A 14,258-nucleotide genomic window follows, 5' to 3' on the forward strand; every position below is an offset into this window, starting at 1 on the left:
GGGGGGGGGGGGCCGGGAACGGCCGATCACGTGCCCGGGGGCGGGGTCGGGAGGGACGCGAGTTGGCGGCGGGGGAGGGAGGGATCGGGGCGGGGGGTTCGGGGTGGGCGTTGCCTGGGGGCGGGAGAAGGAGCCGGGGCGGGCGGGACTCCCAGTGCGCGGCGGGGGGACACGAGGGGGTCCCGGTGCTCTGGGGAACCTGCCCCACAACCGGCCACTTCCGCTCCCGGCCGCATCCCACCTGCTCCACGCTGCGGCCCACGCGCGAGCGGCGGGGGCCGACCTTATATGCGCTGAGCCGCACCTGGGGGCGGGTTCATGCAAATAAGGGCCGGAGAACGGGCGTTAACCCGCGAGACCCCCCGCTGCAGGGCCTGATGGGTAAATGGCTCAGCTGGGCGTTAACCCGCGGGACACCTCGCTGCAGGGCCTGATAGGTAAATAGCTCGGCCCAGCCTTAACCTACAGGACCCCCTGCTGCAGGGATGAACAGACAGGGGAATGGCTCAGCTGGTGGGTTAATCCATAGAACTGCCCCATGCAGGATCAGATAGATGGGCAGGAATAGCTCAGGTGGCGTTAACCTGAGGCACTCCCTGCTGCACGGCGGGGTAGGATAGCAGGGAGGGGAGAAATGAGGGAACAGCGCAGCCAACCCCCGCACCCCAAGGAGACAGAAGGAAGCTGCACTTTGAAACTGTTTTATTACTGCTGTCTCCTCCAGCCCCTGCTCACCCCAGCCTGAGCCCAGCAAGAACTAGAATCTGTGTATCACGGGGGTAGACCCCCTCACCTGGCACTGCACCTATGGTGTAAGGGAGGGGGTGGAAAGGACAAGCCAGCCCCAGAAGGAATGGAGTGAGCAGGAAAGCCCCACCGTCTCTCAGCCACAGAGCCAGTGGGATGAGGACTAGAGGCCACCGAGGGTGTGGAGGGAAGCAAGTAGGGGCCAGGGCAGGGTCATACTCCCCTCCTCCCACCCCCCAGAGCTGGGCCATGTTTTCCTTCCTTTTCTTGTGTTTTTTTGTTTTGTTTTTTTTTTTTAAAGAAAAAAATTAAGTTTAAAAAAATCATTAAAAAAAGAACCAAGAAGCGTCCGGAAAACCCACCATGCCTGGCACCGGCCCTACAGGAGAGAGAGAGAGAGAGACAGACAACAGTTAAACCTCTGCTGCCCACCTCTCCCTGTGGCCAGCCAGCCAGCCCTGGCCTGGGGCCGGCGGGGAGTTGGGGTACCTTAGGGGGACAGGCCCCTACCCCATTCAGCAGCCCAGAGCCAGCCAGCCAGCCAGCCCCTGCCCTGGGGCTGGAGGGGAGCTGACACCCCCCCGAGGGAACAGGCCTTGCCCCAGCTGCTCACCCGGCTCAGCGGTCAGTGGTAGTGCGCAGGTCTGTGGTCAGCGGGTCGTGCTGAATGGTCTGGTGCAGCATCAGCGCCAGCAGTCCTGCCCGGTTGGTCATGGCCATGCGGACATTGCGCTCCTGCTCAAACAGCTCATCCAGCTTGTACCACTGCCAATAGCACAGAGAGCTGTCACCCAGCTGCCCCAGGCATGGCCCCCCAGGTGGGATGGCTTGCCTGGTGGCTGAGATGCAACCAGCTCGGGGGAGTGGGGGGGCATTAAGGAACTGCCACACAGTGACGACAAACAGCGACTGCATCATTAACTCTAAACCTGGAACCAATCCCTGCAGCAAACCTCACTGCCAACTCTGCTCACACATCTACACCAGTGACATCATCACAGGACCTAACATAACCACGCTAGCAGGGGCTCCTTCACCTGCACGTCTGCTAATATAATACCTGCCATTGTGTGCCCGCAATGCCCCACTGCCATTTACATTGGCCAAGCTGGACAGTCTCTCCGTAAACAAATAAATGGACGTGAATCGGACATCAGAATGTAACGTACAGAAGCCTGGGGGGGAACACATCAGGCTCCCCCCACACTCAGTAACAGATTTAAAAGCAAGTCCTAAAACAAAGATTTCAAAAAAATCACATGGAGAGAGAAACCTCTGAGTTGCAATTTATTTGCAAATTTGACTCCATCAACCCAAGATTAACCAGAGAATGGGAGTGGCTGGCCCCTTCCAAAAGCAGCTTCTCTGCCTGGGTGTTAATATTTCCCCATTAGACTCTGACAATGGGCCACATCCCACTGTCTGATCTGACTTGTTTTTCCTTTCGATACATACTACTGATAATGGGCCTTTTCCACCCTGACTGAATAGACCTTGTCAGCTCTGGCCCTCCCTTCTACTGGGACCCCCCTCTTTAAACACTCCTCTGAAACCACCCCCCGGACTCATGCATCTGACAAAGCGGGGCTTTGCCCCCAGAAGCTTATGCCCCAAAATATCTGTCAGTCTATAAGTTGCCACAGGCATTCTTGTTGTTCTCGCTGGCATCAGGCATCCCCATCCCGTCCCCTCCCCCGCAGCGCCCCGCCGGGCCCACCAGGGTAGCTCCCCTCCCCCACAGCGCCCCGCCGGGCCCACCAGGGTAGCTCCCCTCCCCCGCAGCGCCCCGCCGGGCCCACCAGGGTAGCTCCCCTCCCCCGCAGCCCCGCTCCGTACCACGCGCACTCTCTCCAGGTCCACCTCAGCCCGACGCAGCTTCTCCCAGCAGTAATGCCGGTTGCATTTCCTCTTGGGCACACGGCAGAACTCACCGGTGAGCTCGAAGACGTCCTTCACCAGGGGGCAGCCGCACACCTCGTCCACTGACACCTGGAGGGGGCACCCGGGGTTGACACGCTGCCCCACTTCCAGCCCCCCATCCAGCCCAGCCCCTGGCCACAGCTGGCACCTCTCACCTTGGGGTCACGGGAGTGCTCAGGACACAGCACCTGCAGCCGCTTGCAGTAGGTCTTGCTCTGCGGGTTGTACACGTCACAGAAGAGGCGGGTGGCCCTAGGGAAGGGAACAACGCCCGGCTGAGGGGCTGCAGCTGTCCGCAGTGGGGAGCCCGCCCCTTCCGGAACCAGGCAGTATTGCCACATTGTGCAGGAGGGAAACTGAGGCACTGGCAGTCGCCTCTGCTTGCCAGAGCTGGGGCTCGAACCCAGCAGTCCTGGCTGTCAGCCCCCACCCTGCCCTCCTGCAGCCAGAACCCAGGACTCCTCTGGGAAGTGAACGTCGTCAGACTGGGAGATCTTGTTTGGGTTCCTCGGGGCTCTGGTCTGGGCCCAGAGTTTTTAAACAGCTTTCCCAGGTAAGACAAAGCCGGGGCAGTTTGCCAGAGCGCTAACGCTCACCGGGAGCCTGCTAAACTGGAGAGCTGGGCTATTGGCAACCAAACGAAATTCAACAGAGCCCCTCGCTACACCTGCGGCAGAAAAACCAAAGGCACAAATACAGCCTGGGGTGGGGGCGGGAATAGGCTGGGCTGCAGCAGGAGCTGGGAGTTAGGGTGGATCACAACCTCGCCGTGAGTCAGCAAGGAGACGTGTTGCAACACCAAAAGCGCATGCGACGCGAGGTTGCATTCACAGAGGCGTTATGGCAGACGACCATAACAACTTGCTGCTGGCTTGGCCTCAGCTGGGGCACCAGGTCCGGTTTTGGTCCCCAGCACGGAGGAAGGATGTGGAGAAACTGGAAAGGACCCAGAGGCGAGCGACAAAGACAAGCAAAGGGGTGGAACACGAGTCATGGGGCGAAGGCCACAGGAACTGGGTGTATGTAGCCTGGGAAAGACACGATGACGGGGAACATGAGAGCGGCTTCACATAGGCGAGAGGCTGCCCTGGAAAAGCCGGAGAGCAGTTGTTCTCTCTCGCCCCCCAAAGGCAGGACCAGGGGCCATGGGGTCGAGCCATGGCAGAGTACAGGGGGATTAACTCTAGGGGAAATCTCCAGAGGGGCAGAGCAGTGGGACAACAGAACCGAGGTCCCAGGAGGTGGGGGAAGCTCCTTCGCTGGCAGGTTTTGAGAGGAGGCCAGAGCCATCCTGCGTCATGGCTGGGGGTTGGGTTAAGTGACTCTCACGTCCCTGCTAACCCTACAGGACTAGGAGTCTGGACAGGTGCGTGCAGCCAGCAGGGACTCGTGGTCCTCTGGGAATCCAAAGCAGGGCAACAATGGAGAGAGGGGACCCCAGGCAGGAGGAGCCTGTAGAGGACTCTGGGCAACCCCACCTTGACCCCAGAATAACGTCTGCCAGGTTTCCCCGGTTCAGCGGAAAGCTCTGTGACGGAACCAAACTCCGTCCCATTTGAAGCATGGCGCGCAGCCCGCAGGCAAGGCCGGGGGTGGGGAACAGCCAGAGGCAGGAACCATTTGTGCCATCATCCATCTTCCCAAAGGTACAAGGGAGCTGCCTGGGGCAAGTACGCTCCATTTCGTTCAGCAGAAAAACGTTATCTTGTACCATCATTTACCCTCACAAAACACTGGGACACGCCGGGGCCAGGGGTCACTGCTCCCAGAACATTCGGTTTTGGATCAGCAGAAAAACTTTCAGAATCAATCACAGCCCTGACAACTAAGTACAGGTTGAACCTTTCTCACCCAGCACCCTCAGGACCTGGCTGGAGACGGATGAGAGAACGGGCCTGACGACAGGAGGTCGCTATTGTCTAGCAGCATTACCAACACTTCTGTGGATTACTGGGCTCCTAGATGATATTTAGGGGTAAATTAGAGCTAAGGAACAGCACAGAGCACTGAGAGCCAGGACTGGGGGCAGGAAACAAACCTCAGGGGACTGCAGGAAACTTGGCCGCACCGTGAGAAGAGGTCGTCCAGCTCACTATAATCATGCTGGACGAGAGGTTCAAGCTAAACAACAGTTTTGCAGCATTCTAATTGATAAGTTGAGTCCAAAGCATAGGCAGGAGAGACGCCTTACCTGACGTCAGCAGTAATTGGCAGATGCTATTAGAGCCGTGGAGTATAACCATAGGTGAAAAGAAACAATCATTGGATGGGATTAGATAAGGTAACCCACTGCCTTATTTGCTGTTAGCTTTTCTGACCAGCTAACGCATTGTGGAGCCCTCCGTGCATGGGAGAAGAAAGAGGTCACAATCGACCATCTGACATGGGTGTTACTGTACCAAAGTGTGCCAGATTAGAGAGGTTTGACCTGTACTGTTGGAAACAGCATCCCGGAGGAGATGGCCCACAGCAATTCTAAGTTTGCTAACAGCAGAACTGGGTATGTTTAGAAAGTGGTTCAGGTATATTCACATTGCTAAAATCAAGCAACTTGTGTATCGGCCGGTATGTGGCCATCACTAGATTATCATCGTGAGGTCACAGAGAGGTAGCTGTGAGAGTCTGTATCTTCACAAAACAAAAAAGCCATCCTATAGCACTTTAAACATGAGCAAAATCATTGGATTAAATGATGAGCTTTTGTGGGACAGACACACTTCCTCAGACCTGGAATTCTGATGAACATGAACTGGCACAACACAAATCTAACAGAAAAAAATTAAATGAAAACTGACAAATCAGCAACAGAAGGAGGGTGGGAGGAGGGTGAGGAAGAGGCAGAAGAGAATTACTTACTGCCAGTGCCTATTAAGTTACGTGACTTGCCGGAGACCGCTATGAAGGCCAGAGATGGGGAAGCTGTCTTTCTAAGGTGTAAGGTAATTGGTATCTGTCTCTACCAAGACCAAGGTGCAAAGTGTCGAACTTGAGAATAAGCTCCAGTTCAGATGCCTCCCTTTGTAATCTGATGTTAGTCTCTTTGCTTCAGGGCAGATTCTCAGGTCTTGACCATGTCCATTCACTCTTTGGCGAAGCGATTGTCCAATCTACACAGCAGAGGGGTACTGCTGGCATAGATAACATTAGTGGAGGTACAGGAACATGAACCGCTCATCATGTAATGGACGCGGTGAGGTCACGTGATGGTGTCTCCAGAACAAACATACAGACAAGTTGGCACCAAGGTTTCCTGCAGGGAAGAGCTCCAAGGCTAGTATTTCTGTGGCGTGGCCTGTGGTTGCTAGTGAGAATTTTCCTGAGGTTCGGTGGTTGTCTGTAGGAGAGAACAGGCCTGTGATCCAGAGCCTCTCAGAGTGTCGCATCATGTTCCAATACAGTGCGTAGGTTGTTGACAACGTGCTGGAGGTGGGGGCTGTAGCTAACGACAAGTGGTGTTCTGTTACTGGCCGTCGTGGGCCTACCTATACATCAGTAGCTGGTTTCTGAGTATTTGTCTGGCCCTGTCACTGTTTTTTTCATTTCTCCCGGTGGGTAGTTAAGCTCCTTCCATCTGTTACAGTTGCATCATGCCCGTTCACTTTCATCAGAACTTCCACATCTGAGGAAGTGGGTCTGTCCCACGAAAGCTCATCACCTAATCAATGATTTTGTCAGGCTTTGAAGTGCGATGTGACTAGATCACCATTGTTACTTCTCCTCAGTGTGGAAACAGATTTACATTACTTGCCTGTGCTCTTTTGGGTATCAATAAAAGCTAAGGGAGAGTTTTTCCCTGGTGTCTCCTGGCTTCTCTTGAATCTAAAGCCCCGAACACACGACAGAACCAGGGCGGAAACAAAGGGGTCAGGTTGGTGGGGGAAGATTTAGAGCACAGACCGTGGCAGCTGATATGGTTCCAGGGGGATGAATTTGGAGTGAGCGCCTGTCCCCACTCCCACCCCAGGACTCACCCCTCTATGCGAGTTGGGTACATGGATCCAAAGGACGTCTGGCTCTCATACTGCGAGGAAAAGGGAAAAAATAGGACTCGTCAGTGCACCAGGAGGGAGACAGGGGCAAGGCAGGGCAGCTAGGGAACAGCCACACATAATGCTGCGAGGAGAGGAGGGTTCGCCCTGCCACAAGATGCAGCCAGCTCTGGGGTGGAGAAGCTGGAGAACAGCTGCATAGAACATGACCCAGGGAAGGCTTGCCCAGCCAGCGGAAGCAAGCACCTGTGAGGCAGAGCAGGGCGGGCAAGAGACGAGTCTGTCACCCGGGCCCTGCAGTGCCAGGCAGTGATGGAGACGGGGAGGCAGGCAGGGCAGGGACAGGTACCTTGGCATAGCAGCGCTCCATGTGGCGCAGCGCCACCTTGGGGTTGATGGGGTGCCCACAGGACACGCAGAAGATCTGCAGGTCTGTGTCATCGCTGTCTCCCTCGTTGGTCTGTGGGGCGGAAGCGGGGGGCCTGGTTAGTGCCGAGGGGAACCTCTGAGAACAGGACAACACACTGTCCCAATCTAACCGCCAGACCCCACTCCCCTCCCTCAGCCAGGGATGGAACCCAGGAGTCCTGACTCCAAGCCTCTCCCCCAAGCGCTAACCACCAGAACCCCTCCCCCGCCTGAGGGGGAACCCGGCGTCTAGGACCCCCAGGCCCCGCCCACCTCCTCATCCTCCTTGATGGCCTGCTGCTTGGCCTTGGCAATGACAGCCTCCAGCTCATGGAAACGCCGCTCCATGTCCTGCAGCCGGAGCCGGGCCTGCTGCTGCTCCCGCCGGATCCGCTCCAGCAGCTTCTTCCCATGCTCCTCCGCCACGCAGGGGCTCTGCTGCCACTGCTGGATGCGCTGCGGCAGGATCTCGTAGATCCGGCTGCCGGGGGGGAGGGAGGGGCTGAGCCGCGGGGCACCAACCAGCTGCAGCCCCGGGGGGCTGATCCATGGGCGGAGAGGGGCATACAGGGCTCGGGGCCCCATGGGGACTACGGGGAGCCCTGTGGATCAGCTCTGGGACAGGAGGCACATACAGAGCTGGGGAGAGCACTGTTGTTATCAGCCAGGGGAGCCTCTGGAGGGCTGATCGGTAGGGGAGGGGGAAGAGAGAGAGGGCTGGGGGAGCCCAGGGCTCTGATCCAGGGGATTGGGAGCCCCGCTGGAGCAGGAGGGTTCCCGGGGGCTGGGAGATCCCGGCGGGGGCAGGGCCAGGCGCCCGGGGGCCACTCTCACTTGGCAGCCAGCTTCATGCCGCACTCCTCGGAGCAGTACTTGGAGGCGGCCCGGGCAGGCTGGATACAGCCGGGGCCCAGGCACTGGTGCAGCGAGCCCGGGTCCTTGGTATCCGGCCGCTCCGTGTGCCGTGACCGGTCCCGGTGCTTCTGCTTCTGCTTGTGACGCTTGTATTTCTCCTCCTTCTGCGGGGCAGGGGGGAGAGACTGACTCAGGGCCCTGCTCTGACCACTAGCCCTCACGCCCCTCCCAAAGCCACCAGCTCCCAGCCCCCCGCTCTGACCACTAGCCCTCACGCCCCTCCCAGAGCCACCAGCTCCCAGCCCCCCGCTCTGACCACTAGCCCTCACGCCCCTCCCAGATCACTGCTCCCAGCCCCCTGCTCTGACCACTAGCCCTCACGCCACTCCCAGAGCCACCGGCTCACAGCCCCCCGCTCTGACCACTAGCCCTCACGCCCCTCCCAGATCACTGCTCCCAGCCCCCCGCTCTGACCACTAGCCCTCACGCCCCTTCCAGAGCCACCAGCTCCCAGCCTCCCGCTCTGACCACTAGCCCTCACGCCCCTCCTAGATCACTGCTCCCAGCCCCCCACTCTGACCACTAGCCCTCACGCCCCTCCCAGAGCCACCAGCTCCCAGCCCCCCACTCTGACCACTAGCCCTCACGCCCCTCCCAGAGCCACTAGCTCCCAGCCTCCTGCTCTGACCACTAGCCCTCACACCCCTTCCAGAGCCACCAGCTCCCAGCCTCCCGCTCTGACCACTAGCCCTCACGCCCCTCCTAGATCACTGCTCCCAGCCCCCCGCTCTGACCACTAGCCCTCATGCCTCTCCCAGAGCCACTGGCTCCCAGCCCCCAGTGCCACCCACTAGCCTCACACCACTCACAGAGCTGGAGAGAACCCAAGAGTCCTGGCTCCCAACCCCTCCCCCCAGCTCTAACCACTAGTCCCCACTTTAAGTTCCCCCGCAGGTGCACAGCCACGCACCTTCCCATTAAGCCCTGCACAGGGGCTCAGAGATGCAGTGGGGAAAGATCGCCCTTAGGGCGGCAGGACCGGTAGTTGCACCTCACCCGCCCAACCCCCTGCCCCACCTTGAACACCTTCCTCCCCACCAAACCCATCATCCCCAGCCCCACTCCAGAGCCCGCACACCCAGCCAGAGCCCTGGCATCCCGACCGGCTCACCAGACTCCAAGCTCCTCAGGCCCAGCCGCAGCCCTCACAGTCCTGTACCCTTCCGCTGCCCAGCCCAGAGCCCCCCCGACCCCCAGCTCAGAAGCCTTGGCCCCACCCCCGCCACATGGGCGTGGAGAGGAAGGTGGTTGTTGCACCGCACGAGTGCGCATAACAAAATGCATTCCACGTGGGGCAGGAAAAATGAAATGGAACTCTGGCCTCACCCCACTCCCAGAGCTGAGGGGGGAACCCAAGAGTCCTGGCTCCCAGCTGCCCTGCTTTAACCACTGCACCCCACTATCTCTCAGAGCCCAGCTATGTCCCAGACCTGGGGAAGTCTCCCTGGTCCCTCCTACCTTCTTCTCTGATTTCTTCTCCCTCCTTTTCACATGTTTGACTTTTACGGCGCGTTTGCGGAGCACAGGGTCCAGGAATGGGGCGTCTTCTGGGTCACTGAGCCACGGCTGCGGCGGCAGGAGGAGGACAAGTGGGCTAGAGAAGCCACCTGCCCCAGACGGTCCCCCAAACCAGAGATTATCCATCCACTTCTCCCCCACCTCAAGTGGGCTACAGAGACCTTCAAGGGTCAAACCAGGCAGCCAGCCCGCCCTGGCTGATCCTCAGCCTAGCCTCCCGGCCAGGGAGCCACCCACATGCCCAGGGACAAGCACTGGGATAAAAAAGGCCCCAGATGCTGAACAGCCAGGGATGGGATGCCTGCATGGGGATGCAGCCACCTCTGGGGTGAGGCAACAGGGCCACGGCCACAGAGCTTGGAGAACACTAGCTGGACCGGCTGCCTCAGGTTCTCCTGCAGCCCTGCCACCCATGGGACCCCACAGGACAGGTCGCATCCTCACCAGGTTCTGGTCGTCAAAGGCCCCGGCACAGAACTCCTGGTATAAGTCGGGGTCAATGGGAAGGTCGTCGTCAGACAGCGGCTCGGGGGTGGCGGCTGATTCCAACTGCTCCTTCAGCATCTGCAAGTCCTCGTCCCGGCCCCGCAGCATCTGCTGAGATGGGGTTAGAGTGACACTTGCTGCCTGACCTCGCAGGCCTACTGCCTCCCCTGTGCCCACCCCTACACTCAGGCAGGGAAACTCAGGCACAGAGTGGGGAACAGACCGGTCAAACTGCAAAGCTGGGAATAGGATCTGTCTTCCATTCTCTTCCCCAAGCCAGGGAGAGAACCCAGGAGTCCTGGCACCCAGCCTCCCACCAGCTCTAGCCAGTAGCCCCCACTCCCTTCCCACAGCCAGGGAGAGAACAGGTCACAGAAAGGATGGAGCCAACTTACCGAGGCTGGGAAATACTTATAGGATTCCTGGGAAGAAAAGAAACACGCTGGTAAGCAGCTCAGCCGACATGCAGCCCTCTCTGGAGTGGGGCAGCTGGGAAAGAGTTCAGATGCCAAGGCTCCAGCACTCACCCGTGCCCGGACCTGACACTGCCGCAGACGGCACTTCTGGCGGATTTTATTGGGCCCTCCGAATTTCTTCATGTCACGGCAGAAGTCACACTGGCCACAGTCCTCCGTCCGCCGGCATGCCTCGCACTCCCCACACATCCGGGCTGAGCGCTTGATCTGCTGTTGCGGAGGAGAGAACTGTAAGAACGACAAGTTTGTACATTGTAGAAAGATGGAGGAGGCATCTTTAACCAGGGGCATCCTTAACTGGGGGCAGAAAGAAAAACCATTTTGACTCCCACATCTTTGAAACTATCAGTCCATCTGCTGCCTTCAAATATGACTTGCTCTTGGCAAGATCTATCAAACAAGCCAAGTTTGAGATTTTTGCCTTCCTCTCTCCCCTAAAACATCCCAGCCCCTTCGATTCTTCCTTGCAAAGAGGTCATTTAGATGTGCCACGCAAGTCCAAAGCTAAAGCTGGCTGGGAAGGGAAACGCCTGTAATCTGGAAACCCACCCTTTAACAATTTTAATTTGTTTGGCACCATGACCTTTGCTTTAAATATTGGTAACTAGGGACTGCACCAGACACCCTCCACAGCCAACACATAGGGATGCCTTTTAATCAAGTCTAGCTATTTGCACCCCCAAATCCCCAGTCTAGAGGTCTGCATTTCATATGAGCTGCTCAGAGAATCTCCCTTTCAAGGATTAACCCAGCCCCTCCACACACACCACAACCTCACAGCTATTACCAAAGCCCCCAGAGCTGCCTTCAGTTTTGGGGCCCAAATAAGCCAGAAAAGGGTCCAACTAGGACGTCTTGTTTTTATTTTCCACACAACCTATTTGCTGCCCCTGTCCTTTCACTTCCTGGCTGCGCTGCGATTTTTGTACAAGAGAGGAGCCTGAGCAGACGCCAAACCCCACTCCCAGCGGTGGACTCTCGGGGTTTGGCCCAGTTGAGACATTTCTATGGCAATCAGACAGCCCAGCTCTTCTGCAGGGCTGACTCTGCACCAGGCTTACAGTTTGGCGATGGTTGTAAACAAGGGATGGGCAAATACCAGCCCATAGGCCGGATTTGATCTGGCAGGGTTGGTCCCTGGCGGGCCCCCACCTCTATAGTTACCTGCACTTCCACAGATACCAGGCAATGGCAGCTCTCCCTGGCTGCAGATCGTCATTCGCAGCCGACGGCATGGACCAGAACACGGGTTTCTGTCCCTTCCACTTCCCGCTGGCTGCGAATGGCCATCCGTGTACAAGGAGAGCTGTGCTCACTTGTGGAAACCATGGAAATGCCTCTGTCGGTTGCTGTATTCATGGAGTCACACAATCCAATCAATACTCAACACTCCTCCCGGAACCCAACAAACCAATCATAGGCACTAAGATCGGAGGGGAAAGACATCAAGATGTGCCGAGAGCAGCCGTTTGAGTGAATTTCCACCATACGGTCCTGGGGTCACTATCCCAGGAGAACTGGGACTCTTTATTCTCACAGAAATCAGAAGGTTTCCATGGGATTTCATCTCCCCTGGCTCAGGGCAGGTGGACATGCACCAGGGCTGGGCTGGGCTGGGCTGCAAGGAGAAACCTTCACAATCGCCAGGTGGACTTAAGAGGCAGAGAGAACACATCCTGGTCTAAGATGAGCTTGCACAGCTGCATGTGTTGTGCTGCTACAGATGATGAGATACAGTTGGAAATTCACCCTGTGCCCTTTGGTTTCATCCAGCCACCAGAAATACGGCATAGAAATGGAAAGGAAATTAGCAAGTCTGTTTCAAAATGCCTAATTTGATTAGCTAGAGAGGCACGTTGCCACTCAAAATGGAATGGCTTGCCCGGTGCTGAGCTGCAGCCACCTCTGGAGCAGAGCGACCTAGGAATGGCTGCACCTAACACAGCATGGCAGCTCAGTCACAGCTATCTGCCCAGGAATCCAGGAGTACAAGACCACACTGCAGGAAGTTTACCCTTAACTCAGCCCCCTGCATGCAGCAGGAATGAAAGGAAGGCTCAAGACTGTCCTCCACTGGCAGAAACAGAGAATGGCAGCAACTGGAAGCCCGGCTGGCAGTTGGAGCTGTACTCAGAACCCTAGCTAGGTTCCCTGGCAACCCCGCCTGCAGGGACAGAACCCTGTGCCATGCCCCGCCTCCAGGATGCCCTCACCTGGGAACCCACTTTTGACCCACGGCTCTGATCCAGGGCCAGTTCCTGGGCTTTCTTCCTCAGCTCGTCCTTCTCCGCCCGATCCCGCTCCCCATCCCGCTCCCTCTCCTTGGATTTCTTGTGCCGGTATCGGATCTCCAAGGATGGGTTCTTATCTGCAGAGGGGAGAGGAAAGAACATCACAGCCATGGGTATTGCCACGCTCCCCTCCCCCAGCCAGGGGAGAGAATCCAGGAGTCCAGGCTCCCTGCCCACTTCCTCACCTCGGCACTGCACACAGTACCATTCCCGAATGGCCTTGGCCATCTTCTCCGTGATGTTGATACAATTCCCATGGAACCACTCATTGCAGTTATCACAGCCTCTGTAGGGCAGGAGAGTTGGGAGAGTGAAGATGCCCCTTGGTGAGCTCCCTGCTCTACAGCAGCCAGCCCTTCCTGCCAGGGAGAGCACCCCCGCCCAGCTTTTGGTCCAAGTCTCCCTTGGGTTCTTGCTGCAGGGGCAGCAAGTCACCCACCCTCCTTCCAGCAGCAGGAATCCAGGCCATGGTCTGCCCCTTGCAAGCTCAATACAGGGGCACCTTGCACCCTAGCAGCCACTCCCCACCCCCGCCTACCCCCAGTCTCCATACATCATAAAACAGTTGATGTCTGGCTTGCGGCAGATGCAGTAGACAGGTGCGTTCTCGCCATTCTCTGACTTGGACTCCTCACCCGCTGCAGCCGGCTCCGGGTCTGAGAACTCGCTGTCCTGAGGTGAGAGCAGGAGACAAAGGGCAACAGAGAACCCGGGCGTCCTGGCTCCCAGCCACAGACCCCAACCCTCCCAGCGAACCCAGGCGTCCTGGCTCCCAGCGAACCCAGGAGTCCTGGCTCCCAGCCACAGACCCCAACCCTCCCAGAGAACCCAGGAGTCCTGGCTCCCAGCCACAGACCCCAACCCTCCCAGCGAACCCAGGAGTCCTGGCTCCCAGCCACAGACCCCAACCCTCCCAGCGAACCCAGGAGTCCTGGCTCCCAGCCACAGACCCCAACCCTCCCAGCGAACCCAGGAGTCCTGGCTCCCAGCCACAGACCCCAACCCTCCCAGCGAACCCGGGCGTCCTGGCTCCCGGACCCCAACCCTCCCAGCAAACCCGGGCGCCCGCCCCCCTCTTACCATGTCGCTCCGAAGCTCCTGCTGCGGATGGAATGAAGACAACAGGAGCACCCGGACAGGAAGTCCTAACAGCTTCCCCCACCCGCAACTAGCCAGACGGCTACTTCCGCTTCCGGCGTCACTTGCCGACCTTAGCCAAAGGCGCTCTCGCAAGCCGGCCCGTCCCTACTGCCCGCTACCAATATGGCCACCCCCACCTCCGGAGGCAGGGGACCCTATCAAATACGGCTGCCTCCATTGCGAGAGACCGGCGCGTTAGTAGCCACGCCCACTGGAATCGGCTCAACCGGGGGGCCAGGATCAAATATGTCCGCTGCAGCGCCACTCAATCAGCATCATGGACAGCGGAGCGGCCATCTTTGATTCTGGCGACTGAAAGCCAAGTTGACTCGAACAGGTGCTATTGACAGCAGACTAATACGGTTGTT

The 14,258-nt window shown here is 58.1% G+C and overlaps 1 protein-coding gene across 5 annotated transcripts; it reads right to left on the bottom strand.

The window, feature by feature from the left end:
• Positions 1-680: 680 nt before the first annotated feature.
• CXXC1 (CXXC finger protein 1) lies at positions 681-13,922 on the bottom strand. 5 transcript variants are annotated; one of them, XM_075017448.1, is made up of 16 exons: positions 13,831-13,922; positions 13,304-13,422; positions 12,936-13,036; positions 12,673-12,827; positions 10,511-10,666; positions 10,379-10,405; positions 9,942-10,094; positions 9,438-9,545; positions 7,899-8,083; positions 7,338-7,545; positions 7,006-7,116; positions 6,639-6,688; positions 2,823-2,919; positions 2,584-2,736; positions 1,361-1,512; positions 681-1,126 (listed from the first exon to the last, which is right to left on the bottom strand). In XM_075017448.1, exons 1-15 carry the CDS (start codon positions 13,831-13,833, stop codon positions 1,366-1,368), a joined length of 1,773 nt encoding a protein of 590 aa, XP_074873549.1. In that variant the 5' UTR covers positions 13,834-13,922; the 3' UTR covers positions 681-1,126; positions 1,361-1,365. The 5 variants fall into 5 exon arrangements, with proteins under 5 accessions (XP_074873549.1, XP_074873548.1, XP_074873547.1 ...); XM_075017447.1 differs by having other exon boundaries at positions 10,511-10,669; XM_075017446.1 differs by having other exon boundaries at positions 9,942-10,091; positions 10,511-10,687.
• Positions 13,923-14,258: the final 336 nt, after the last annotated feature.

The sequence above is a fragment of the Carettochelys insculpta genome, chromosome 22 (assembly GCF_033958435.1).
Source record: "Carettochelys insculpta isolate YL-2023 chromosome 22, ASM3395843v1, whole genome shotgun sequence".
Taxonomy (NCBI): domain Eukaryota; kingdom Metazoa; phylum Chordata; order Testudines; family Carettochelyidae; genus Carettochelys; species Carettochelys insculpta.